Source organism: Corvus cornix, chromosome 4 (genome assembly GCF_000738735.6).
Source record: "Corvus cornix cornix isolate S_Up_H32 chromosome 4, ASM73873v5, whole genome shotgun sequence".
Classification (NCBI taxonomy): Eukaryota; Metazoa; Chordata; class Aves; order Passeriformes; family Corvidae; genus Corvus; species Corvus cornix.
The window spans coordinates 30488554-30515039 of NC_046334.1; the positions used below are offsets into that span (position 1 = coordinate 30488554).

The window sequence follows — 26486 nt, forward strand, 5'->3', positions numbered from 1 at the left end:
GTACATAATGGAAAGAGAGGGATCTGGTAGAGGTGGAAGAACTGAAGGCCAGGGGGTTTGCATGGAGAGGCCTGGTTTGCAGAGAAGAGGACAGTTGTATTTTTTTTTTTGCCTTCCCATATTCAGTTGTGGGTTTAGTGAAATCACTTTGTACCAGTAGCACAAGTGCTTTAATGCTCCATTTTTCCTCATAACGGGTGTTATCAGCAGACCTTCCCTGTTCAATATGACCAATATTTTGGAAAGGTGTGAGACTCTCCAATTAAATGGAAGGGAGATAGAGAAGATTTGATAGCTCATGTGCTTTGCCAGGCCCTCAGTGGAAAATTGATTCCTATTGAGTGTCTTTTAGCTATGTCAGGTAGTGCAACCACGTGGCCACCCTAACTTAAGTCCTCTAGTGACTGATAATCAGAAAAGACTTAAAGGTGTTTTGGAGCTATATTTTTACCAGAGTCACTACCCTGTCTACACCTTACTCATGTGTTCCTTCTCAAGTACACAGTTCTTTGCATGTGTAGTATTTTTTTAATTGTTTGGACTTGGTTTTTTATGAAGTAGTGTAGTTACAGGACAGGGATTGTTTGCATTTTGGAAGGGGTGGTCCTCCAGGAGCACACGTCTTGGTCAACATCCATTTAAAAGCATAAATAATGGTAAGACATTATTAGAGGTATCTCTAAACATTGTACTGAGTATTTTGGAATATACTTGTTATTGGTTTGTATCACTTTTGTTAAGCATTGCTCATTTCATAATAGCAAAGCTGATGTAGATTGTTTGGGGGTTTTTTGTAGTCTACTCTTAGCTTGCTGTGTCAGAAGTGATAATTCCTACTGGGCTAACAATACTCAGTACAAAAATAACAGAAGATTCAGAGTTTAGCCTGGAGAAAAGGAGACTCAAGTAGGGACCTTATCACTCTCTACACTGCCATGGTGGTGGCTGGGTTGATGGTTGAACTTGGTGATCTTAGACTCTTTTCTGACCTTAAAAAATCCATGATTCTATGAGTTTTAGTCCACCTTATACTTTGAGAAAGGAAAATCGTTCCTTTTACCAATGTCTGACTTGTTCTTAAAGGTCTCCAATGATGGGGATTCAGCAAGCTCCTGACAGTTTTACCATGAAAAGAGATCTTCCAGCGTCTAACAAACGCACCATGAGGACATTTCCCATATTGTATGTGTATTAGAAGAGTGCAGTTTCTAGACCAAGAAGTGAATGATGGATCAATGCCAGTATTTGGGCTAAAATATGTAGTAAAAATTTAAATAATATTTAAATCTCTTTTTTTTCACCTAGTTTGTTAAAATGCCACTTTAAAAGTAATTGTATATGCAGAGAAGCACCTCCACTAACATTTTTTTCTATTCATTTTTTATCAATGTTTATGACAAAGTATGGTGATGTAAAAAAGTAATATTCTTTCTACTATATAAAGGTAAATTTATTGTTTACATAGTAAATGGAATTTCCTAATATTCTGAATTAAAACAGTTATTTTCAAGAAATTATTCTTTTCTTGTATGCCAAACTGGAACCTTTAATGTGATCTGCTGTTGATAAAACAGAATGGCCAAAGGAGTACAAAAAAGGTAATTTTTCTTTCAGTTGGATGTATTATTTTCATGTATAAGTTAAGGATTCTAATTTAGTAGATATTTGTGTGTCTGGATAGTTTGACTCATTTTCTGGTCTTCAGTGTTTTCTTTACTCTTGGATCTAGATTGTTGAAAATGAGGTCCTTGTTATTCAGATAACAGTAAAAATGCAGGTTATTTGTTGAGAGATAATTTCTTCATCAAGAGAGAATACTTTCAGACTCCAATTTAAAAGAGAAGTCTCTGGAAGTAAAAGCTATGAGAGGTTATTGTTACTGCATAGAAAGCTTTGATACTACCAAGTTAAATTATGTTTCTATTTCTACATGCATCATTGTCTTACTAAAGTTACTTCCTAGAAATCACCAAGGAGAGAGCAGGAGGAAGGCAAGTAATATAAAATGCCTAGACTACAATCATTGCACTGAAAGGCTATTATCTGTATAGGGTAATGGATTTATTTATAAATTCATTAATCATCCTGTAATCAGGATGAAAGGCAAGGTGTTTGCTTTAATGTTTCTATAGCTTTTCTACTACCTTGATAATAGGTTCTACTCTACTGTTATATTGATCCTATTCTACTCTAGCAGACTAGATTCAAAATTTCAATTATTTCAAAATTGTTTGACTTCTGTGAATTAAGTGGGTTTATGAGGCTGTTTCTCGTAGTATGAATTTCTTAATCACACTTTTTATTTCTGTCTCTTGAATGAGGAGCCATCATGGAGAGAGGAAATCTCCATTAGCTTCAATAGTGCACTGTAGTCACTTCTGATGATGTTTTAGTATGTTTGAAGTTTATGGTAGACTAAAATGTCCTGCCCTTTAAATAAGGGGTGCACTGAAATCCTAGCATCCATCTAGTATTAAGAGGTAGGAAGTATAAATAAAAAGGCAGCCTGGTAGGTAGTAAAATTGCCCTTGAGTGTATTGGTTTGTATGTCAGTTGCAGAAGAAAATACCTGGTATGCAGAGAGCTGTTAAACTGTCAGGAGTTGTGAATATACGTGGGACACCATAAGAATACCACATTCAGTGTCCTGTTCATTCTCGCAATAAGGAAACAGGCTTTGTGTTTGTCACAAAATTTCGACAAACTAGGATAGGATCAGACTGTCTGTATGTTTCTGTGGTGTGTATTTTAAAATGTGACAGACCACTGTGAGGTGTTTCAAAAATATCATTTAGTATATTTTGGTTTTAGTCTTTTTCACCATATATGCCTGTCATGCTAAACTTCACTTTTACTTTGTTTTCTGAGTGCTTTGAGAAAAGCATGAGAGGATTTCCAACAAGTATCAAACATGCTTCATATTTCATAATAGGACCCACATGAAAGCTGAGGGATTGCTTTGTAATGAATCTCACGTTGCAAGGCCAAGAGCTACCAGCCCTCTTTCCCAGTAGACAGCTTTGTAACAGAAGGCTTTCTAATGAAAAGCTATTATACACAAAGCACTGTTTCAGTTGGCCAGCAATTCTTCTAAGGCTTATTTCATTAAGCACGTTAGCAGATATATTGGCAGCCTTTCATTCATGTTTTGAAACTTATGGCTGCATACTTACGGTGTCTCAGTCTGTAGCACAAAATCTTGGCCTTTTTGTTAATTGTCTTAGCAATTAGAACTTTTTTTAAAGACTAGGTCATGTTTCTCTGAGCAGCTAAGTGTACTCAGTAGTTTAAGTAACTAAATTTGTCCAAAGTTATTTTCTGTCTAAGTGATGATCATTTCAGAACCTGATCAATAGCAGTGGGAGTTACGTGGTTATAAATGGGGTTGGGGAAAGGGGATTGGCACAGATGAGTGAAGGAGGGATATAATTTTCCCATTCAAAATAGAAATAAACTGACAACATTAATTAATGATACATGATCATCTTTTGTTCTTTCCAATGTTTTTATATAGCCATGTTTTTCCCACACTATAACAGTGATGATCATAAAACTAAAATTGTTACATAAATAATGAGAAACGAATGCTAATATTAAGCTAAGTCAGTTAAATCTTACCTCCATTTAAGGCAGCTCCTTTATTTAATAGGATTCTGGGATTTAATTATAAATTTAACTGGCTTTCTGCAAGAACAGGAATAGAGTGACTAGTCTCAATATTTGACATTGTGTATATTTTTGCAGAACTTTGCTGTTTCCCATCTCTTCAAAGCTGTTTTTGCTTATAGCTGGGGAAGGGGAATATTCCAGGCATGTGTGTTCAGTCTATGAAAGTAATTCAGAGTTTTGTCAAGGTCATGGTGGATTTTCAAATCCATAAAAAGCTAGGTAGTAGTAGTCCAACTTAATTTTTATTTAAGAGACTTTCACATTCAGTATTTGTTTATAAAATCCCATTGAGTGATCATCCTCTGAAACTGAAGGACAGCTAACTATGATGTCTCAGAGTTGTTTTCTTTTCAATACCCATTATACACTTGCTGTTAGTGGAACTCAGATAATATACATGGTGCTCATTGTCTGGGAATCTGAGGTCATATACATTCGAATTTCAATTTGGATCAAAGTTGTGGAGGACATGTGGGGGTCGATAGGAAGTTTGAGGACATTTCCCAATAATCCCTGTTTAGTTTTGGTTCTCATTTTAAGTACCTCATTCCTTTTGCATAAAATGCCTCTAGAACAGGTGCTCCAACTGCTTATTGGTATTTGGCTCCTGTTAGCAGACTAGAGTTGAAGTGAAATCCACAAATTTAGGTATACTGGGGATATTGGCTCTTTAGCACTAAGTATTTAATTTAGCAGACCATTTTTTGTCGTGCTGTGCTATGTTGTGTCCTTTTAGAACCAACCAGTTCTTCATTATGTGCTTTCTTTCCTATGTAATTTTCCTATGAAGGTTTTTCTCCATATGAGTAAACAGTAAATGAGGTTTGTCGAAATATTCTATCACAAAAGACCAATGGTGTTGTATCATGACAGCCAGGATGAAGAGCAGGTTCATCCTACAGTTGTTCATGTACCACAGGTTTCTCTGCATTTCAGACCTCCTTAACTGACCTTCCAAAGCTTTAACCGTGGCCACATTTCTGGCAGCATCAATGTCGCTTTTGCATCAGCATTTACTGCAGAAGGGGATCTCATCCAGTGCCCAGCAACTGCCACACTCCAGAGCTTTAAAGGAAGAGTTGTGGTAATTGTAGGAAATGCAGTGAAGAACACAACTGCTGTAAGTGTATTGCTAAAATGTATATTTTTATCCTTAGAGATAAGCAATAGCATGCATACTGGCAGTAGTAAAATAAATGCTAGCGTCTGGAAAATTTAGGTTAGAATTTTGTGTATGATGACAGGACCTGGGGTAATGTTTTTTCTGCTTCTAGACAAAGACATTTCCCTTCAAATGGTCCACAACTGAGAAGGCTGATGTTTTGAAATGAAATTGCTTGACATTATCTTCTTCAGCTTTAAAATCTTTTTTTTTGGCATGTCAGAGAAGTGACATTGGCACTTCTAATGTGCATAATGTTCAAAATTGGGTTGCATTTACTTTTTGTGGTGTTAGGAAGGACACATAAGGTAAGTTGGATGGGGACAGTTACGTTATGAACTACAAAGGAAATAAGATATAATTCATATTCCTACTAGTAAGAAACAATGTATTGCCCAATTTTTTAGAATCACTTGTTCCTGCAGTTGTGCTTAGAGAAGAGGAGAATGATCCTAACTGGTAACTTTTGTATGATGTATTTATTGTTAGTGCCTTAGCTAGGGACAGAGAATATTCAAACTTCCTATTCTTTTCTATAATTAAATATTTGATGGTGTTGAGAACCTCCAGAATAACAACTAAAAGTACACAAGTATTTCTTTCACTATACTTCTCTCAGATGAAGGAAAGCTATCTTTTTTTTTTTTTTTCCCCAGACACACTCTTAATTATGGTTTACCTTTGGTTCACCCATTTCTTAAGCCTGTTTACACAAAGGACCTGAACTGTAACCCTGGTATGACAAGGAGGGCTGTGAATCATTAAAAGGTCTTCATGTCAGGAACAGCAGCAGCATCAGCACAACACATGATGTTGATTTTAATAGCTATAGGGAGTTGTAAGTAGAGGGAGAAATCCCTTTAATTAAACTGCATTTCATCATTTAGAAAATTAACTTGTGGTATGTATCAGGTTTCTTAAATAGTAACAGAGATGGCATGAAAGAGGCTATAAACCATCTCTCACATAGTTTCAGTAGTGAATATCTAGGTTTGTGTGTGAATCCGAGTAAGTTCATGATAGATATTTCATCGTGATATCAGACCATTTGAATAATCACAATTCCTCACTGAATGCTGAATGCATAAATCCCCTCTCAAAAGAACAAATGTAAAATGAACAAATGTAAGAGCGAAATGGAGATGATTTAAGTGATGCTTTACATGTCTGATGTGGATTATGTAGCTGCTTTCAACAATTACATTTCAAAATACCAAACATGCAAATTTATCTCAGGAATAGCCTAACCATTCACTAAACCCCTGAGGATTAAGAACAGGAAAAAGTAAGTTCTTCGGTGTTCACTAGTGAGTGTCTTTATGGGACATATTCCACACACTACCAAGCCATTTTCTGGCAGTTGTTTTTCACAACCAGTCAGAAATGTTTTGTCTGAAACAAAGGAACTCAGAGTGAATAAACAACTTGTAACAAAATTCCAGGGATGGAAAGTACAGTGTGGGTTGTCTATTCCACCAAAGCCAAGCAGATACTATTTTCTTCTGTATTTGAGAGACAATTCTGATGCAACATTAGACGGTTTTTTTAAACGTTTCAAAATTTTTGAAATGAACATGGAATGTTTCCTTTGCTATGCATCTAAAAAAATCTTGCAGTGTGCTTAGTGAGTGCAAATACTTCAGTCACATGACAGGTGCTGTCTTATCCTCTAAACCCAGATTTTATGCAGCTGAGACAATGTTGACCCAGAATTGTCAATATCATAGCTCTCCATAAAGGAGAGATGCTGCTTTGCCTCTTGTTTTGCTTTTAGAGTTCTTGAAATCCTGCCTAAAGAGGTTTGAGCTTTAAATAGCAACAAAATACTGGATTGACCAGTTTGACCAGAAATTAATTAAATACTAAAGCCTAAATACTGGTAGGGACTCGCCACTTCTATCACACCCTTAAAATACATATAGAACTAGCTTCAATTTGACTGTGCTGATAAAACTTTTTCTTTTGTGGGTAATTTTTTAAGGTCAGTTTCAGTTTTACTCTGCATGGCTGCATAGAACTGTCTGCCACTCTTCATGCCCAAGCTATGTAGCTCAAGGTTTGACAAGAACAATAGTTATTACTTTTTAAATTTTACTAGGTAATCCAATCATAGGAAAAAAATTTAAAAGTTAATGCATGGAAACAAAACCAATTTTTGTCCACATTACAAGATGCCCAACTTTAAATGTATTTTTTCCAAAAAGAGGTATGTATTTCCAGATTAAATGGGATGAGCCAAAATTTGTATACCCTCTGCCATAAAGGAGCATTCTTCAGAAATGCTCACTGATATTTACTTCACTAAAAATTTGGAGATTGGCAGTGTGATATGTTCAGTTTAAATTTATATAGGACTGAGTATTTCCAGATTAAATGGGATGAGCCAAAAATTGTATACCCTCTGCCATAAAGGAGCATTCTTCAGAAATGCTCACTGATATTTACTTCACTAAAAATTTGGAGATTGGCAGTGTGATATGTTCAGTTTAAATTTATATAGGACTGAGAGGCAGGGCTAAGTGTGAAAAAACACTAATTGTATATGGGTCTGTTTGTAGTTAGAAGGTTGAATCTTTCAATTATGCTTCCTATGAGCAGCCTACTTGGCATCACTTAAAAATAATTTTAAAATCAAAGTGGCGTACACTGAACAGACCTGTAGAAAAAGTCTTTTTGCACTTCATTTCTGTTTCTGTTGTTTGCATTTGATTTGGTGCTCAATGATAAAAAATTTGAATTGGAAAGAAAATGCTGTCTAGAGTTTGAGATGTGAGAGGGAAAACTGAAAACTTCACCACAACACTGTTCCAGCAAGAGGATAGGGAAGCCAGCAATGTCTCGTAGTGCCTCTGGATATGACAGCTTTGGCTCTAGTTGAACACTTCCTTAGGACGGAATTAAAACAGGGTAATCCTGCATGATAAGACATTGATGCTACTACCTCTAGAAGTTAATATATTGGCTGATGTACAAGAGCCTTACTAAATGCACCATTAGCAGCATAAAAATATTGTAAAAGGGGTATCATGTGGTGGTGTTTGGCTCACACCTCTCTGGAGAATATTCCTTCCTTTAGGCTGCTTCTCATGGTGCCAGCCTTTCTTCTAGGTTTTCCTGGGCACTTGTTAACAGAGCAGATATTTGTTTGTCTCTGAAAACAGTGGGAAACCTCCACATAAAAGGCATTATGCTGGAGTTCATCAACCAGATTCTATTTTTATATGTAACTTTTGGATATGTTAAGTGGCAGCATCTCCTAAGTGAATTGAATTCCCCTTTCCCACATCCTTAGGCAGGTAAGCACGTTGTAAATTCCATTATGGTCAAGGGATCATTACAGTTGGGAATATAATAGTTAAATAGGCAACAGGTGTTCAACTGTAGCTTCTTTTTTGGTCTAGGACAAATAACACGTCTCCTGATTTTTGTCACTTTCAGAGATACAGCAAGTAAAAAGGTGGATTATAGTTATGCATGTGTAGGACAGGGATTACTTTGGATGTTTTTGTGGAAAGGTGACATTGCTTCATCTTCCCTCCTTCAGTCAGCTTTGAGGTGCTAAGCCATTATCTGTTTCCATTTCAAACTTTTGCCTATATTACCGCAATGTTAACTGAATTTAGAACAGGAGAAATACCTTACCTGACACTAAATCATTCCCTAGCAACTTAATTTTGATAGTGGCAAATTTCTGCTTCTGGTTGTTTAATAAATGCATGCTTTCCCCAGTGGTTTAATATATGTGCTTTATTGTCAGCTAAATGCTATAACAGAATAAAATATACAGGACACTTTAATCTGTCTAATAATTAGTAACTTATTTATATTTTGCTTGGAAAAAGATAAGTTGTAAGTCAAAACTTGAAAGACATATGTCTTTATAGCTGGGAAACAAATTCTAAATTGTAAATTCTAATTGTTACATTGATTACTTTTTGTCTAGATAAGTTATGCTGCTGTAAATATATTGTCTAGAGAACCTCTACAAGTTACTGAGGCAGTCATTCTTATTGCATTGCAATAGCTAATAGATAAAGTACATGAATCATCTCCAAAACAAAGACAAGAAGTTCTGATTTTCCATGAGATCTTTCTGACCATTTTCAAGGCAAGAGGGACAGGGTCAAATTCAGAATTCTTTTTGTATAACATATTCTTAGCTTGGAAAAAAGAAATTTTTTTTTCTATATGAAAATAGCATATAGTATTTTCTCTCCCAGCACACTATCAAAAATGCATTTTTTCTTGTATGAAGACTGAGACACATAGGTTACAGTGTCTGGTTACTACTGAATTTGTGTGATTTTATTGTCATCTTCCTGAGGCCTTTTTAAAACCCCTTGCCAGATAAGCAAGTTCTTGCATTATTTCTTCTGTTATAAACTTGTCTTAAAACTACAAATGGATACCTAGGAAACTTCATAGGGTGATCTGAAGATTAGGTATTGCATAGAATACTAAAGGACAGGTGCATTTGTGCTTCTAAAGACATATATATTTAGTTGGACGGGCCTAATAAAACTTGTGGAGTGTGAGTAAATAGAAATTAGACAATAAACTTCTGGAGATGTTCCCACTATACATCTTTTAAACTCTGTTTCTTTGTAAATAGTTTCTGCAGAAAAGTGACTGAACAATTGGAATGGAAACCCTTCTCTTTGCAGGGATGGAGGGGCCCCTTATGATTCACAGAATGGCTTTCATGTTTCTTTGTTAAGGCCCCATCATTCCATCTGCATTCAGACTCGGAGGCTACTGGAATCATCAGAGCCTCCTTGTTGCCTTTAAAGAGGAAGAGATTAAGCTTGTATTTTGAAAAGTTTGAAAGGTTTTAGTTAATCAGCAACAGTCCTTCTGGTTTTAACTCAACCCAATACATGGTTAAGTCTTCATTATTTTATTCCATACATTTAGCCCTTTTTATTACTGTAACATGCATAATGTATGCATGCTTTCCTTCATGGAGAGAAAGCAGCCCAGCTGCTGTTGCCAGTACATGCTCTTCACACAGCCCAAGAGAGACACTTGGGCTGCCAGCCAGGAGTTGTGTTGTGCTGTTGTAATTCTGCCCCTGACCCTGGCTTTGGTTCGTGTGCATTGAGTGCCTCAGCTACAGCAGTGATGACCTAAATCTCTCACTGTTCCAGCCAGGTATGAAAGAGGACGGGGCAAAATGCAAGATGGATCTTCGGAGCAGAATTTGCGTGTTTCTTTTCCTCCTCTGAAGTAAGCGCCACGGAAAACAGGCTAATTCCAAAACTCCAAACTAGGTTCTCTTTGTTAATTTTTACTGAGACCAATGGTAGCGGTCATTGGAAATTTTAGTTGTTCATTTGATGTAGGTGTTGTTTGGCCTGTCTGTGTGCCTTGCTACGCGGAGATTTGGATCCTTCTGGAATGAGGAATTGTGGAGTCCTTGGCTTTACCTATGAAAATATGTCTGAGAGATGCTGGCAAGCAGGAAGTCAGCTCTTTTCAATCATCTGGGAAATCTCTAAGGACAGGAAGGATGGGAGAATGGTTAACCTGAATCTTGGAGTGGTGCTGTCAGGCTCCAGACTTTCTCCAGACTTCTGTCTCAGCTGTTGTTATACTCCTTGTAGACTGCACCTCTGAAAGAGTACTCTTGTCCTTGATGGAGCTTGGATTTGGTTGTATCCATGTTGCTCAGAGCTATTGCATTATAACATAGAAGTTGGGCTGTTTCTCAGCTCTGACAGAGTGTTTTGTGTTTCCTGGTGTTCCAGTTCAGAGAATTGGAAATAGTGGTAACTGAAATAGAGATGGTAATGACCTATAAATAGTGTTAGAGGTTCAGGACCTTGTGTAAGGATATACCAGCTAGAATGGTGCTGGTGAATTTGGCAGTTAGAATATCCGTGCTGCTTGTCTGGAGCAATGTTGTTTTGCTTTTCTCTAAACTGTATCTGAACCAGCCTTTGAAGAGGACTGACTGACTGAATGACTGACTGCTGCAGGAGGGTTTGAGTAGAGTTTGAGTAGAAACTGGACAAAACTTGCATTTTAGGTAGTGTTAGGAAAAAGTACTGCAAATCACAAAGAAATGTTTTTCGCTATCAAATACTCCTTTGACCATTATTCAAGATCTCGGGCAACCCTTAGACGTGGGGGGAGGAGGTAGAATCTTTCACAAAGACTCATACTTTCTCTTTTTATATCCAAGCCAGCTGTTACACCTCTTTTCAAAATCCTGTATTTCTGTTCACTAACAGCTTTTTTATTTTCTGTTGAATGAAAAATAAAATAATTTTCTTTCTGCATTTTCATTTTACATTCCATTCAACTGTAATGTGTGCACTGCATTTATTTTAGTCAGTATAAATTAGCTGTGTTACAGCAGCTAAATCTTGGCAACTGACTTTAATTGTCAAGTGCTCACTTTCAACTGGGTATTTTTTTAATGTATATAATTTCTAGGTAGAAAATTTAAAATACAGGTGTTTAAAATTTATTACCTGAAGAAATTTGACAGTTTACTCTTACTTTTGTTCTCAGTAAAACTTATTCCGAAACCAGCTATTAAATACCTGTTTGTGTAGGCTTATTTTCAAATCTTTGCATGTATGTCCTTTAAATTACTGCTGTGTTTTTGTGATAGAATGGAAAGTGTTCCACTTTGGCCAGATCTTCATGTAGAGAATTTTCCCTTGATCTTGTTAGAGTGATTGGTTCTATGTTCCACCCCTCCCACCCCTTAGTATGTGTTTGCACCAAGTTGTCCTTTCTGTGGTTTTTTTTTTACTTCCATTCAGTTTATGGTAATACCATAACCAACAACTAGGCACTGTTTTGTTGATATGGGAGGTTTTAGGTTCCTATCTTTTCCATGGTGTTAAAGTGTCATTTCATTTATCTGGAACTCTTTAATATAAGAAGTAGGTCACTAAAAATAATCTTGTGTATTGGATCTGTGTTCTGGCATATGGAGAGTGTTGTTAAAAAAGTTGCAGACTGATCACTTCGACTGTTGAGCTTTCAGAGAGGTGTAGGTGAGCTCTTGGACTGAAATCACCCAGCAAAATAGCCTGCAGCTCCTGAGAGGTTTGTGTAGCATGAGTTTACAAGTAGAAAACTAGAAATAATCTTGTGGCAATGAATGAATAATACAAAATTCGGTTGATATTTCTCCTCCAACTTCTATTTTTCTTCTGACTCTTTCAGAGTATGCTGTTAATATTTATACCATGGTAACACTTGTCACAGCAATCTTTTCTGGTATTCTGGTGCAGTATGTTACTCCTCCTTCCCTCCCAGCGTGCCCTTTAATTAAAGCCTGTCACAAGAATGTCTGTGAAAGTGAATAATGTGTACATAGCAACCCTCGTGGCTGGCCCGAAGGGTGCTGGGAGTGGGGCTGCTCAAGCTGTTGTGTTCTTAGACTCTGTGCTGTAGACAGTCTGAAAACGTGATGTGCCTGGCATAAGACATGCAGCACTTGAAAGCTGTTACTTTGCTGCTTGGAACAGGGTAGTAGAAACATTTTGATAAATTCTGCAATGTGCAGATCATTAAGGTTCTTGATAGTGCTTAAAGGAGCAGTCCTGTTATGCTGTTTATATTGAGACCGTCACCAAGACAGGATAAAATATTTAATATTTGCCCTAATTTTGGTATGAATTTTCTGTGATCTTGTCTTTGAAAGCCTGACTTTTTGTATCTGCATTAAGAGTCTTAAATGACTACTTTCAAATGCAAATTGCAACTTCCTGGCTTAGTTATGCTCACCAAGAAGGGTGTTTAATCTGGAATTGATGGATGCATTGCTTAACAGAGGAACTGTGTTTCCAAAGTCTTCAGCAAAGTCATCATATTGGAGCCATTAAACAATGTTTCTCACATATTCATCCTTTCATATGTAATATTTGCTGTGAAAGCAGCAAGAAGAATTTCAGTTTGGAAGTTCAGTTTAAACATTAGATGCAACCAGAGAAAACACAGCAACTGAATTTGGGAATCTCATTTTGAGGAAAGACCATCTGAAGCAGGAAGTAAAAAGCTTAAAGTCTTGTAGTAGTATCCCTTAAAGCCTTTCCTCAGATGGAAACAACTCTCATTTCCCCCAAGTAGTCTTCTTGTCTAAATGAAAACAAAAGCATTACAGAGGAGTGTGATCCATTGGTGGTATGGGGAAAGATGTATTTCAGAAGTTATGTCAACACAAACATTTGATAAAATTGAGAAAGTTTAATCTTTAATAAAGGACAGTTTATTTCTATTTACAGAAATATATTTCTGTATAATGGAAATTCAATTGTACACTACCTTTGTATGTTTCAGTACATCGCTCTTTAAAATGTGAGTGCTTTACAGGTTGCTAAGGATGATGGAACCCATGTGCTTATCTCTTCACCATGTTATTTTCAGTCTTAACAGCACCTTTGTAAATTGGATTATTTAGTAAATTACAAATTATATATTCAGGAGCCTGTTAGTAAACTTCTAGTTGATACTTCATGATTGCATTTATAAAGCAAATAGAGCCCCTGTATGCATGCCAAGATGGCAGTTTCTGTTGTAGAAAGTCTGGGGTATTCATTCAGAAGAGCACCTTGGGATTTTTTTGATGCATGAAGTTTGTTCTTTTAGGATCACTGATTTTACCTTTTTTTTCAGCTTTTTAGGTAACCTTGTTTTTTATCTTTATTTCTTGGATTCAGGCTACTGATATTTGGCATAACTGAGGGTCATACTGGGGAGAAAATCTAAGTAGCTATTTCAAATAGTCCTTCTTCTCCATCAGTGCATACACCAGAAATAACACTCCCCTGTGTTTTGAAAATACTGGCTTCATAGAGTGTATTTTGGCAAGGCAAGATACCAGGTGATGATGGGACATTTCAGAAACATGGTGAACAAGTTCCTGTTCTTGTCTGCGACAGACAGGCTCCTCTGTCTGGGAGAGGGTGGCACAGACACATACAGAGGAACAGAACTATAAAAAGTCAAACTTTTAAATAAGGGAGACTGCTAGGCTAGTAAGAGGCTATTTCTAAGTCTACGCTTTACCAAAAGTTACTGTTTCTACTTTCAGCGAAAAAATGGAGGGACGCAGAAGGTAAAACTAAGAATGTCTTTAATTGGATCAAGCCCTATTGCCATGTGACTTAAACCTGGAGTCTTCTATGCATTGCCTGGACAGATGTATGTGCAAAGCTCTTGGTGGCTGATATTGGGAGTTGGATGGCAGCTCTCAGCTTATGTCAATGTGCCTCTAGGCCCTGACTCACAGCTAACTCCCACAGTAGTGAGGTACTGATAGTAGTACGTTTCCTGCTCAGTGGTTTTTCCCTGGCTGGATGTTCAATATTTTGAGCCGTATTTGCAGCATTTCTCACTTAAACTAGGCAGACAACAGAAAACACTTCTGTGACAACTTAAAAAAAAAAAAAAAAATAGGAAGTTCATCTTATGGTATATCATCTTGTGCTCTTGTGCTTTCTGCCCATCATTTGCTACCAGCCCCAGATTTTGCACTGCTTTCTTCCCAGAGGCCCTGCAAGAAGCAACAAATTCCTTACTATAAGGTTTTAAAGTAACCTCGTCATATGCAGTGAAGAAAATTACTTTTACATAACTTGGCTACTGACACAGTTCTAAAATACAGTGGGACACAGGCCTTTATGCTCAAACCCCAAGTACAAGGCATTTGTTTGTGTATTCTCTTTTAAGATTACCTTGAATGTATTAGAGTTAGGGCATTCAAAACACGTGGAGCAGAGTTTACAGTTTGTTTTCAGCATTTTAAAGTTATCAGTAGTCAGAGAGTGGAACATCTCTGTTGGCACATGGGAGGCTGTACTCAGGAAATAACATGGAGCTGCTTCCTGCCAGCCTGAACGCTTGTTGCCATTTTTCATTTCTGCTGGCCCTGAGCAGTGTTGGTGTCCAAGACAGAGCACTGTCCATTAGTCGCAGGTGGAGAGCACTGTGAGGTGACAGGTAAGTCCATGTGAAGTCGAGGTGTCTGGTAGGAGTATTTCACTAGGAATAGAAACTACTTTTGTAGTTCATGGTATGCATAGCTGAGTGCTATCTTTGTCTCTTTTACTGTACACCACATCTTTATGGACTGTGATTATAGCAAGAGGTATTTGGACTTTTCTAGTGATGCCTCTGTGCATATTACACCACCTGTGCACCCAAGAACCTTTCTAAAAGCATAGCATTTACTTTGCTCATGAAAGCTGACATCCATATATGGTGTAAGTTTACTGTCAGCTGCTTTGATTCCCTGATTGTGGGGATTTTTTTAGTTGGTTCTTTGACTCCTATACTGAATAACCCAAACTGATGGGGAAAGAGATAATTGAACTTCCCTTTGGTCTTCTCTGGGCAACTACCTGAAATAAATTTAACAGCCAAAATGTTTACAGGTAATTGTGTAGTACATCTAGTTCTGCCTCAGTATCTGTTACACTGTAACAGGTAATTAGAAGGAAAGTAAATGAAAAAAGAAATCCCATGTAGTGAGTTTGATTGGGGTGCCCACAGCTGTTCTTGAGTTGGGAATTTATTTGTTTGAGCAAAGTTAGCTATCTGGACATCACGCTTGCGCAGGTTCTCAAATAGCATCACTAATTATTTTAAAGAGTCAAAAAGGGAAAAGCAAAATTTTTACATAGCCCATTGGAAGCACTCAGTGATTTTACAAATGGTTTCTGATTTGACAGCCAAGTTTAAAGCAACAGTCTCAAAGACTGGGATGGCAGAGCAATCTATCACAGCTACTGGAAATTAAGTAAAACTATTAATTTCTCACTGATTAGTCTGTTTTGGTGCTTGCTTTTTAATGAATTGTAGTCAGTGTATAGAAGGCAAGTTTGACCTGTAATGCACAAAATATTGTTCCTTTGGGTTGGATTTTGGTGTTTTGAAACACAATTTTGATTTTTTTTATCATTATTGTTTTGATATACAAAATATCTTTGTAATAATGTTTCACAAAGTTACTATGTGGAAAGTGGCAATTGCTGTGTTTATGGCATGAACTATTTGAGGAGAGAGGCTTTCAGTGGTGGGGGTACACCTGCTTGCACTATTTAACCTGCCTGTGGGCAGATTGGTGGGAGCAGGGAAGATTAAAGATGATAGACCCCAATTTCATTTCTGACAGCTGTGAGATCAAGTCACATCGGATGAGTTTGACAGGGTAAGCAAATGACTATACCCTCAAACTGTGATGCTTGAACATTTGGGAGCCTACAGGAAACAGCTGGGAGTTAGATTAACACACAGAAAAATATCTGTTAGTTCATGCTTTGAGAGAGGCTCCAGTGATTGCCCTGAGATTAAGCAGTCCTTTTAGGATGAGGTAAAATCCTGCCTAAGCAGAGATAAATAAAGTTCAATGTTATTAGTGTGACACTTTCATGACCACAAAATTCATCCCAGCTGTTTCAACACACTGGCCTGGGCTCCTGTGTTGGACTAGTTGGTGCAAAAAAAAGAACTTCAAGGGTCTGATATTTTTTGTTTAATTTGCCTTACTTAATGTTATTGCGATTTAAGGACTATGATATGCAGTGGGCTAATGATACATTTGTTTCAGTTTGCAGCTCATCTAGTGAAAAACAAGTACCCAAGGGTCTGCATCCTAGATGGAGGAATCAACAAGATCAAGCCAACTGGTCTCCTCACGGTTCCTTCTCCACAAATCTAAGTGACTGTAAACATTCAGGACAATCTGTCTGAAGAGGAAAGTCTTACCTACAACACATATCCTGAACCTAAAGGGCATTATGGCATCTTTGCCATACAAGATATCCTGATGATCAGTGTCTTATCCGGCAGCTGTAGAGCCCAGGAGCTTTGTGTTTGTTCCTTAGTATAGAGATTTGGTTGGAACTGACCAAAATTGAAGCTTTAAGCTTTTCAAGAAACCTCTTTCAGCACTGATGTAGTGCAGAAGTGCTTGGGCAAGTCTGAACAAAGAGAGAGGACCTCATCTGGGGTTTGGTATCTTATATTTCTGCGGAGCAAAATTAACTGGCACTTGATGGTTCTAAGGTGCACTTAGATTATTTGAAAAAGTATTTTACTGTGAATGTTGAAAGTAGCAAAGTGAAACTGTACCATGTATATTGTGTGGAAAAAGTGTGTTCTCCAATATTTTAAAAGTAATTGCTGTATCTTTATTTCTGAGAAAGCATTTTTTTCATCTGGTTTGGAAATAAAGATGTGTCCCAAATTGGAAATCACTGTAAGAGCTGCTGCTGAGTCAGTCCAAAATCTATCAAAAGTTGGAAAATTTCTTCTACTCTGTGGTGAATTTAACAATTTGTTTCTATAATTGTATCAAGTGTAACAATTTCTCAAACAATTACACTTACCAGAAAGGTGGGTTTTCAACAGTACTGTGTCTTAGGACTAGAAATCATTTATTTTGCCAATAATAGTGTGCTTCCATTTTAGAAGCTCATGCCTTGAAAGGAAACATTGCAATTTTAATTTTCATTCAAAAACATTCTAGAATAATCACTCTTTCATGGATTGGAAGTTGAGAGTTTTCTTTGGCCCTCTGCTCTTTCAGCTAGTGGTGTCAATTTTCTTGGGGCTTTTTTAAGTCCTTGAACATGAACTTTAAAACTGACAGATTGAGACAACAACCTGGTTTTGAACTGGACTGGTGCAAGGGCTGCAGATGAGTGAAAGCAGGCTCCCACAAAGGGCATGAGGTGGCTGTACAGTAAAGATGTGGGAATTACTTTGCAGTAAGAAGCCGAAAGCATTTAAAGCACCAACAGAAACAGGAGTTGGCATATCTCTTGCTGAGAGGCTGAAAATAAACCTGATTCAGACAAGTACCAACTTTCAGGAGATGAGGGGAAAAAAAACCAACATCCTAATTCCTCCCCCTCAAAATCCCAGGTTAGGTTTGCTATCTTGTCAGGTCCATTATTCTAAAAATAATGGTGGAGATGGGAGGAAGGCTAGGAAAATAAAAGAATCTGTCTTCAAGAATGTTCCTTGAAAATACTACATTTAATACTGGGAAACCAGTTATGATAATGTAAGACTGTCAGTATGGCTTTGAAATTAAATGGGAATGTGGAAGAATGTGTTTTAGAAGACAAGAAAGTGTTAGATGTGTCTTTTTACATTTTTGAAGCTGGAAAAAACTGATGTGACATGAGGCTTAATAATCACTGAAGCATGGGGATTAAAATGTATTTTGTAAAATTAACAAAATGACACCAAAGACCTGTTCACCTGGTTACAGTCTCATATTAGCTTGCATTGTGAATTTGGCACCCTGCTCTTTATTATTAGAGCATCATCTGAGACATGTCAGTTTCCACCATACAAGGTCACTGTAGGGTAATGAGGATTTGCTCTGGAGATGGGATTATTGTTTGCCTTATTTGAGGATTTTCTATCAGGAATAGTTTTTAATTTGGCAAACAGAACATTGCAGCACCTTACTTTATTTTGGTTTTCTTCTGTCACAATGGGCTTCCAAAACTGAGAATTCTCAGAGAGAGGGGGTCAGTGAAACACTGGGAACAGTGTCTATAAATCATGGGCAACCTGATCACTTGTTCTGTGGAGTTTTTAGTGTTGGTGGTTGTGGGGTTTGGGGTTTGTTGTTTTGGGAGGGTTTTTTTGAGCTGAAACTGTGGAAGATGAGACTTCGTGAAAGGTGCTGAAAGAGGAAGTCTTCATTCTCTTGGTGGGGGAAGCAGAAGGTTTTGTAGAGCTCTTGAAAGATTTTTGGAGGCTGGGTTTTCCAAACATGTACATTTCCAGAAGCATGGTTTGTCCAGCTGTACCATTGTCATTCTCTGTTTTAGACTGCAACTGGATGCCATAAAGATCTAGTAGGAGAAAGAAAAACCCAATATTAATGCTCCATGTTGGTGTCTTTGCTGCTAGCATAAAAATATCCTAACTAAATATTTCCCACTGCTGGGCCTGGAAAATGCACCCTCTCCTAGTCTCTTTTTTCCTACCATTTTAAAAACATCCTGAATCTGTCCCAGCCACCTGGGCCTATAGCTTCCTGCCCTGACAGCCGTATTCCCAGAGGGTAGCCAGGTGGGCTTCTAAAAAATGCAAAGGAATTAAACCTTCTTTTGGCAGCCTGAGACCTATTAATCATTGCAGACTGTGAAACAATTGCTGCTAACACTTGAGTGTCCTTCTTAGACAACATACAGTCCTTTGAGCTTTTTATTGCAGTTTGCATCTAAGTTCCTTGAGTTTGTTTTTGGTTTCACAAGTGTGTATTTGTCTGTTTGGTCCTCTTTTTTTGGAGCAAAGACTAAGGCTATTTGTTCTTATCCTAGGAACCTCCCTTCCTGCACCCATTTTGTTTCCCTTTTTCATCCCAGTTTCTCCATGTCTAGGTTCCTTGTGACCACAGTACCTTCCCAGTTCAGGATGGGAACAACTCAGCTAATGTAGCAGAAAGGAGGAAAGTTACAGTGTTTACTTCACTCTAACTTTCACTAATCTGGTTCACTTAAGGTATTTCTGGTTTGTTGATTTTGGGGAGGTTTTGTTGATTTTTGAGAGGTTTTGTTGTTTTAATGTAGCATATGTTTTCCCTTTCAAATTATGTTCTCCCCACTGGTAGTCTTTTTTGGTAGAGTCTTTTGGTAGAGTCTTCCTGATATTTGAACTAGAAACAGTGACCATAGCAGCTGGGCAGACAGTGGTATGTATTCTTTCACGTAGGTAATTTCTTTTTCTGATTTCCTGGATGGTCACTAGAAGGACTAAGGACTAAATAATTTGTCAGAGTGGGTAAGGGTTAAATTTCATGTGATTCTTCCCTTGCTTCTTTTTCCTGATTTTAATCTATCCTTGGGCTTACTGACAAGGCCACTGCACTTAAATGTGTTGCCTGTGCCTTTGGGTATTCTTAATCTGTGTAGGCATCACACAGTGGTATGATGTTATTTCTGTGACCTTCTGGATATTAGTATCTACACTTATTTTGGTATTTTAGCCAGCTAAAGAAGATGTTTGTTAGAATATCTCTTAGCTGGACTTCAGAGCTGCAGCACACAAAACTCAACAAAACAAAAAAACCCAAGTGACGCAACTTAGTTCTTCAGCAGCTGCATCACTCGTTATTATTGAAGGAGGTACTGTGAGAGCCTGTTAGTTCTGTGGCCTGAGACACGCTTGCTGTTCTTACTTACAGGGTGTGAATGTTGTACACAGTATCCCTGAGATTTAATTTATGTTTGTATCTTACCAAGTTCCTTCAGTTCATATAAAAAATTGGATATGTCTTTATTTAGCTTTCACAGTGTTCAGATTGAGTTACTGAGAGGTCTGGGAATTGTGTGGGACTGAATATGGCCTTTTAATCTCCCATTTCCAGTTATCTTTGCTGATGAGTCAGACTGGCCTCTCCCATTGTTATGTTAGAAACTTTACTGTCATCAGTCTTATCTTGCTATTTTTAATTCTTTTTGTTGGGCCCAGCTTGTGAAAATTGACTGAAAGAGTTACTATTTTTCCCAAAAGAGTGTTTCTTTCCGGGACAAGTGATGAAACTTGATCTGTGCTGACTGAGCTAACATTAAATTTGTGTATTTGACTAGTAAAATTGCAGATTTTCCTTTTTCTTTGAATCCCAAGCTATAATGCTGGTATTGTCAATCTTTTAGGTTTCCAGACTTAGCAGAAAGCTAATGCCAGAAACTGCAGGCTCGTTTGGAAGTAGTGTTTCATTTGCATTTCAAGTAACCATGAAGCTTTAAGTTTGCTACTGGTAGTGTTCTTTAAATAATAGCACCAAAATACCTATTGGACAACAGTCTCTATTCTATGACAACAGAGTCTGTATTCCATTCATTTAGGTTTAAAAATTATTCTTGTACTGCCATAAGCATGTGTGATTGAACATAATTCAATATTGTTGTATGTGTCTCATTTTATCAACATTTAATAAACCAGTGTTATACAGAATTTAAACAAAAACAGAATCAGTGGAGTATTATTATCACTGAATCTATTTTTAAGTGTTTTTTCTAAAGCCTTTTCCCAAAATTTCTTGAACCATAATGTAAATCCATATTCAGATTAATCTCTAATAGTGGTCTTGCATGTAAAGGTAGAGAGACCCCAGTGCATGCTCTCCTGTAACTCATGTATTTTCCTTCCTTGGTGATAGGTCCTTACGTGCTTTAGGGGCAGGGACACCCAAGTTTGCAGACACAGTAATGTGTGTAAAAGAGCAGATACAGTAAAGCAGTATGGTAGTCATTGTATTCAGTGGGAACAATCCAGGGAAAAGTTGCAGATCACTGCTTTAATTAATATTTCCTAACTGAAGCAGTATTAAATGTCTCCTCTTTGTCTGTCTAGAATTATCTTGCATTACCTCATTTTAGAGAGAAACAGCATCTGGTGGTATCAGCTTTTTTTCAGCAGAGCTGGCCAAAGGAGTAAAACTGAGAGTGCAGAACAGGTACATAAAATAATTATGGGGTTTTAGGAAATCCAGTGCATATGGCAGTAGCTTGAGTTATCAGGCCATTATTGCCTTCCTTGCTACAAACTTTTGATATGTTTTTATAATCTCGGTGACTCAGTTGCCCTCACTAAAACAAGCTAATAACATTTCCTTGTTTTTCTCAGTGTAGAAAAAAGATATACAGTGAATACTGTGACCACAGTACTGTGTGTGAGTGTGAGGACAGAGCAGACAGCGAAGACTAAATATATCTTTCCTAGGAATAAACACTTTCTTTGGAAGCCAAAGGTAGATGACATATTAATATGAGTTCTCTATCACTAATTTTGTAAACAATCCTTTCACTAGCAAGTACTGTTAATGAATGAATTTCACAGATTGCCACAAACAATTCACAGCTCCTATCAAGAATATACTAATAGTGATTTATTATTTATTAGGTATTGCAAAGCTTGCTATAAATTTTGGTCAGCTATGTCCAGCAACAATGTTAATAGTATATAATAAACACTTTGGTGTAGTTAGGCTATAATAAAATAGGATGTATTTTCAATGACTACAATACTTAGATTTTTCTTTAATGTTAATGAAGATTACTACTTTCTGTAAACTTAGCCAAACACCAAGCTCTACAGCCCTAGAATACCAGGAAGAAAACCATAGCCTCCCTTACAAAGCTGAGGTCAGAGCATAATAAAAAAAGTATTTTTAGTTTAGATTATCAGTTCTCTTTGCTCTTTCAGCATTTCAAGTGGGTTTGCACTGCGTGCACAGAGTAATGTGTAGGTCAGCTTGCGTTGTGCTGTTCTGTCCTACTATGGCTTGGGAAGGCACGAAAACCCTGCCTGACTCAGCAGCAGTAAAATGTCAAATCCTTTTTGCTAACAGTTTTCTCACAGCTTCTCAGTAGGGAAATACAGGCACTGAGGCTTGCATGAAAGTATAGCAGGGGTGTCTAATCTCACTGATGCATTCACATGCTTCACAAAAATACCACAAGCTAGGAAGTATCGAGCTTTTTGGATGGATCTTTCTCTTCCTATCCCATCCGCATTTTCTCCACTTCATATGACTATCTAAAGGACTCAATGAGAAACAAATAATTCTTGTTAACAGGGATAAATCTAGACTAGAATTTTTAAATTCAGTGTCATAGAATCAATCATGATATTTAGCCTTTACTAGTAGTCATCATTTTAGATAAATTAGCATGGGATTTCCTACTATTACTCAGTTTTTCATAGTTTCAGACTGTGTTCTTGTTTAAATTGAATATATTCATCCTCTGCGTATTCCTGACATGTTCTCACAGCTGCTGAAAGACAGGGTTTTTAGCCTTAAACTTTTCTCACATGGCATTTTCATGGCAAGCTGACTCAAAACAAGTCTGAGCTGTGCTTTTGTGTTTTATACTGACATCCATAGAAAGAACTTTATTTTGTTTGGGAGCTAGTGTGTAGCGTGAGTGAGACTGTGCCACTTGTGTCCTATCTTCTGCTGTGTAATTATAATTATTGCTTTAGAAGTATTCAACAAACTGCGAATTTCAGAAACGTACTTTTAGGGAGCACACAGTATTCAGCTTCCACAGAACAGGTGACATTTTGTCAGTTAATTTGATTTGACTTGGTTCAGTTGCTACCCTAAATGCATTTTTTTTCTCAAGTCCTTTGAAATTTGAATGAGCTAATGTCTCTGATTTTAAATATTTGTTTTAAGTAAAGCTGTTATTTCAAACAACATTGTTTCTCCAGCCTCAAAGAAAAAGGTGACATCAGATGTAGGATGTTGTCCTCAAGAGAGGAACTTGGTGGCTCTGAAGTATTACAGTGTGGAACCAGTTCAATGACAGCTCTTCAGCAGCTGGAATGCCCATACTCCAGGTCCGGAGAGATGCCCCATGTACAATATGTACCTGGAAGAAGGAACGTGGAGAACTTACTTTAGTATAAAACTTTATGGGTATATATGTAGCTGTAATATGTGTATGAATACAACAATATAGTTAGCAAACATCTTACTTTAAAGTGACAAGGTTGTTAAAAACTACTAGCTCTTTTTGGAGGGTACTCTGAACCTAGTTAGAATAGCTCAAACAGGTTGTAATAATTAAAATTTCTCCTTTGCATTAATTGTATAGGCATGCAGTGCATGCACATACACATGAATCCAAGGGCTTTACTAAACCAGGTAAGTCCTCCTGTCACTTCAGAGAGAAATTTTCCAATTGCTTCTCAAGGAAAAACAGCAAAATGGGCAGTTAGAACCCAGTGCTGTTGCAATATATCTGAGCTCAGTTGTTCTAGTTACTCCTTTTGAAATGCTTTGTGCCCCTTGGTCAAATATGTGCAAATATGCACTTACCCTACATTTCTTCTTAAAGTCCCGGAGATAAACCAGTATTTGCCTGCGCTTCTTGGCTGTCTGTCATCCTGCCTGATAGTGCTTTTACTGGGCACTCAACAGGCCCTCCCTCTCTCCCTCCAGGATTTCATTCAACTTTCCACAGGCCCTTACCTTTAGCTCACCTTCCCTATTGGAAACATGTGATGAGTTTTCTTTCTCAGAAGAGTTTTTAATGCACTCATTGTGTTTTCTGTTCCTGGAAGCTATTTGTTCCTTATTAGCAAATATCTGAAGCCACTGACATGGGAATCCTGGGCTTGTAATGAAATGGGGTTGCTGCTGTGCACAGTGGATGGAAGGGAGGGAGAAGTGGAAAATTCCTCTCAGTGCTGCCCTTGGAAAGGCAGCCCTCCCATGATGAATCACTGAGAGAAGTCTTCATGTCGATGGATGAGAACTGGTGGGGGTAGCAGAGAGAGTTAAAGGCATCAGAGAGTTTTTCTCTAATTACTCTTTCCTGGCAAGGTAGAATAATTGACACGTAGAGCTGGTGCTTCAAACTACGACCTCTTGCTCACTGCTCGTTATAGGAGCACCAATCCCTCATGGACCAGGGCTGCTCTTGGGTGAGCACATCCTGAGACTGTGTCATGAACTGCCACCTCCTCTTCTGGCAAAGATAAGGTGGATGCCTTCTTTTTTTTCTTTTTTTTTTCTTTTTTTTTTTAATATTGGGTAAAAACAGGCACTGAAGAAATTCAAGCAGCTCTGCTGCTCGTAGAAGTAGTGTGATAAATGGTCACGGTAGGAAGGAATCTAAACATACGGATATTAGGAATCTCCAGTGCACACCTGTTCATTTGCTGCAATGCTGTGTTGTCCTGTTGCAGAGCCTCACCTGTTCACAATGTACAACACCTTGGTAGATTACTACAGCATTGGACTTTTGCAGTTTTGTGCAGAAATATCAGACTTGTGTTTGTGCCACGAGGTGTGAACCAGGTTAAGAAAAGGTTATTTCATACAATGGAAACAGCTTCTTGTAACACCCAGCTGGTCTTCAGAAGTCTTCAGTTACTTACACAGAGGTCTTGCAAAAATCTGAACCCTTTGTTAATTTGGGTGTAGATGGGACCCTAGTTCTTGAAAATCAGGCCTCCACACTCGCTGCTAAAAATTTAAAAATTTGAACTTGAGCTTGGAAAATTTGTCCTCAAAAGGGTCAGGATTTACATCCACAGTCTGTAATGGTTTCAGTGGGAAATGCTGGCAGAGCCATCCCTCTAGTGTTGCTAGCCTGTTTTTCAGACCACCCATTCTGTCTGTGCAATAGAACAAGCCTGAGTGAAGCATTCATTGAGGAGATTTGTCCTTACTGATCTCATTTAGTTGATTAAAAGAAAAAAATCTCCTGTACCTGTTTTCCTTGTGAAATCTTAGACTGACTATAAAATCCTCATAAAGTCTCTGCTGACCCTGTTTCAGATTTCATTTTCAGGGGAGTGCTTTTTAATAAGAAACCTTAAGAAGTTCAAATATTAGCAGGCATGAAGATTGCTTTCCTCACTGTTTTAGTGATTCAGCAAGACACAAAGATGATCAGAGGCGCCCTCAGGTTGAAGATAATGTCATGACTCCTAGCTTTGAGTTAGATGTAGGCTCAAGTTCCTTAAATGCTTTATTCTGAGCTGGCTAGAAACAATTAGCAGGGATGGTCAAAACTTAAGCTTTGCCTGAATTCACTCAAAGACCTAAGGGATTTCCGCTACGTTGTTTTGTTTTATTAAGCCAAAATTAAAAATACCTCCTATATCCAGAGAGCCTTAATCACACTAAGGAATAGCTGTTAGAAGAATAATAATGATGGTACTTTGAGGGAAAGAGGAGGGGGTATAAACAATCAAAACCAAAACTGAGGCCACCCACCAAAGACGTTGAAGGGACGTAAACAGCCCTGAGAGTACACACACCAGTCCTGGAACTTCTCCTATTCAAGTAGCACATCCCTTTTGTGAGCAGTTGCTCACAGAGGTCGGAGGAGCCTTTCTTGGCTGTAGTGGTGGAGCTGCAGTCTACAATTAGGTAATGTTTTGTTTCAGGGACCTGCTCTAGGGGAGGTACTGCTTGTGTAAAGGCTGCCTTTACTCAGATTTAGAAGTGATGTAGCTTCCAAGGAGAAAAATTGTTTCATTAACTCTTGCCGAGGAGACAGTGTGCAGCCAGAATGCTCAACCAGTGCTCACCATGGTCTTTGTCACATAGTACAATTTGTAATTGCTGATTACTTTTTGGCTGATGCTGAAAGCCTGCCTGGAGTACAAAACAGTAAGTAATCATCCTCCCCCCGCTCCAGTCTAGTTCAGTGGGAGCTTCACAGAAGAGGCAGGCAAGTCTGGCTGCAAGAAAGGCTTGTAACCTTTGGTCATATCAAACTCTCCAAAACTATAAGTTAAATTCTAGAAGGATCATACTGTAGGTAGGTTTTGTCTCTGAGTGCACATGTATATAATACACTTCAAAAGTGGTTTTTTCCCCTCCCTCTTCTATTTTTTTTACCAGCTATTTGAGTGCCTGGGTTTTGGGGGATTTTCTGGGTGTTTTTTTAGTGTTCTTCATGGAGCTTGAGAAACCATGGGATTTCTCATACGTAAGTGCATCCACTATAGGATTGTTCTTGCTTGCAGTCAAGAAGTAACAATTATCCAAGCATATTTTTGCAATATTTAGAAGGAAAACAGGTTTTGGACCAAAAGCTATTATTTATTGTAGCTTTTAAAAGTGACATACTAAGGAAGTTGATGTTCATTGTTGTCATCAAGGTGGTTAAAAGTTTGCACAGCTCATGTCAGTGAAAACAAA

General features: G+C 37.8%; 1 protein-coding gene across 1 annotated transcript in view; it reads left to right on the forward strand.

Annotated features, from left to right (window-relative positions):
* Positions 1 to 17057, forward strand: part of TBCK (TBC1 domain containing kinase) — a 94657-nt gene extending 77600 nt beyond the window's left edge. Inside the window, exons 25-26 of the mRNA XM_039551640.1 lie at positions 4630 to 4789; positions 16401 to 17057. Coding sequence (XP_039407574.1) covers positions 4630 to 4789; positions 16401 to 16511 — 271 coding nt within the window. The 3' untranslated portion in view covers positions 16512 to 17057. The remainder of the gene's footprint in view (positions 1 to 4629; positions 4790 to 16400) is intronic.
* Positions 17058 to 26486: the final 9429 nt, after the last annotated feature.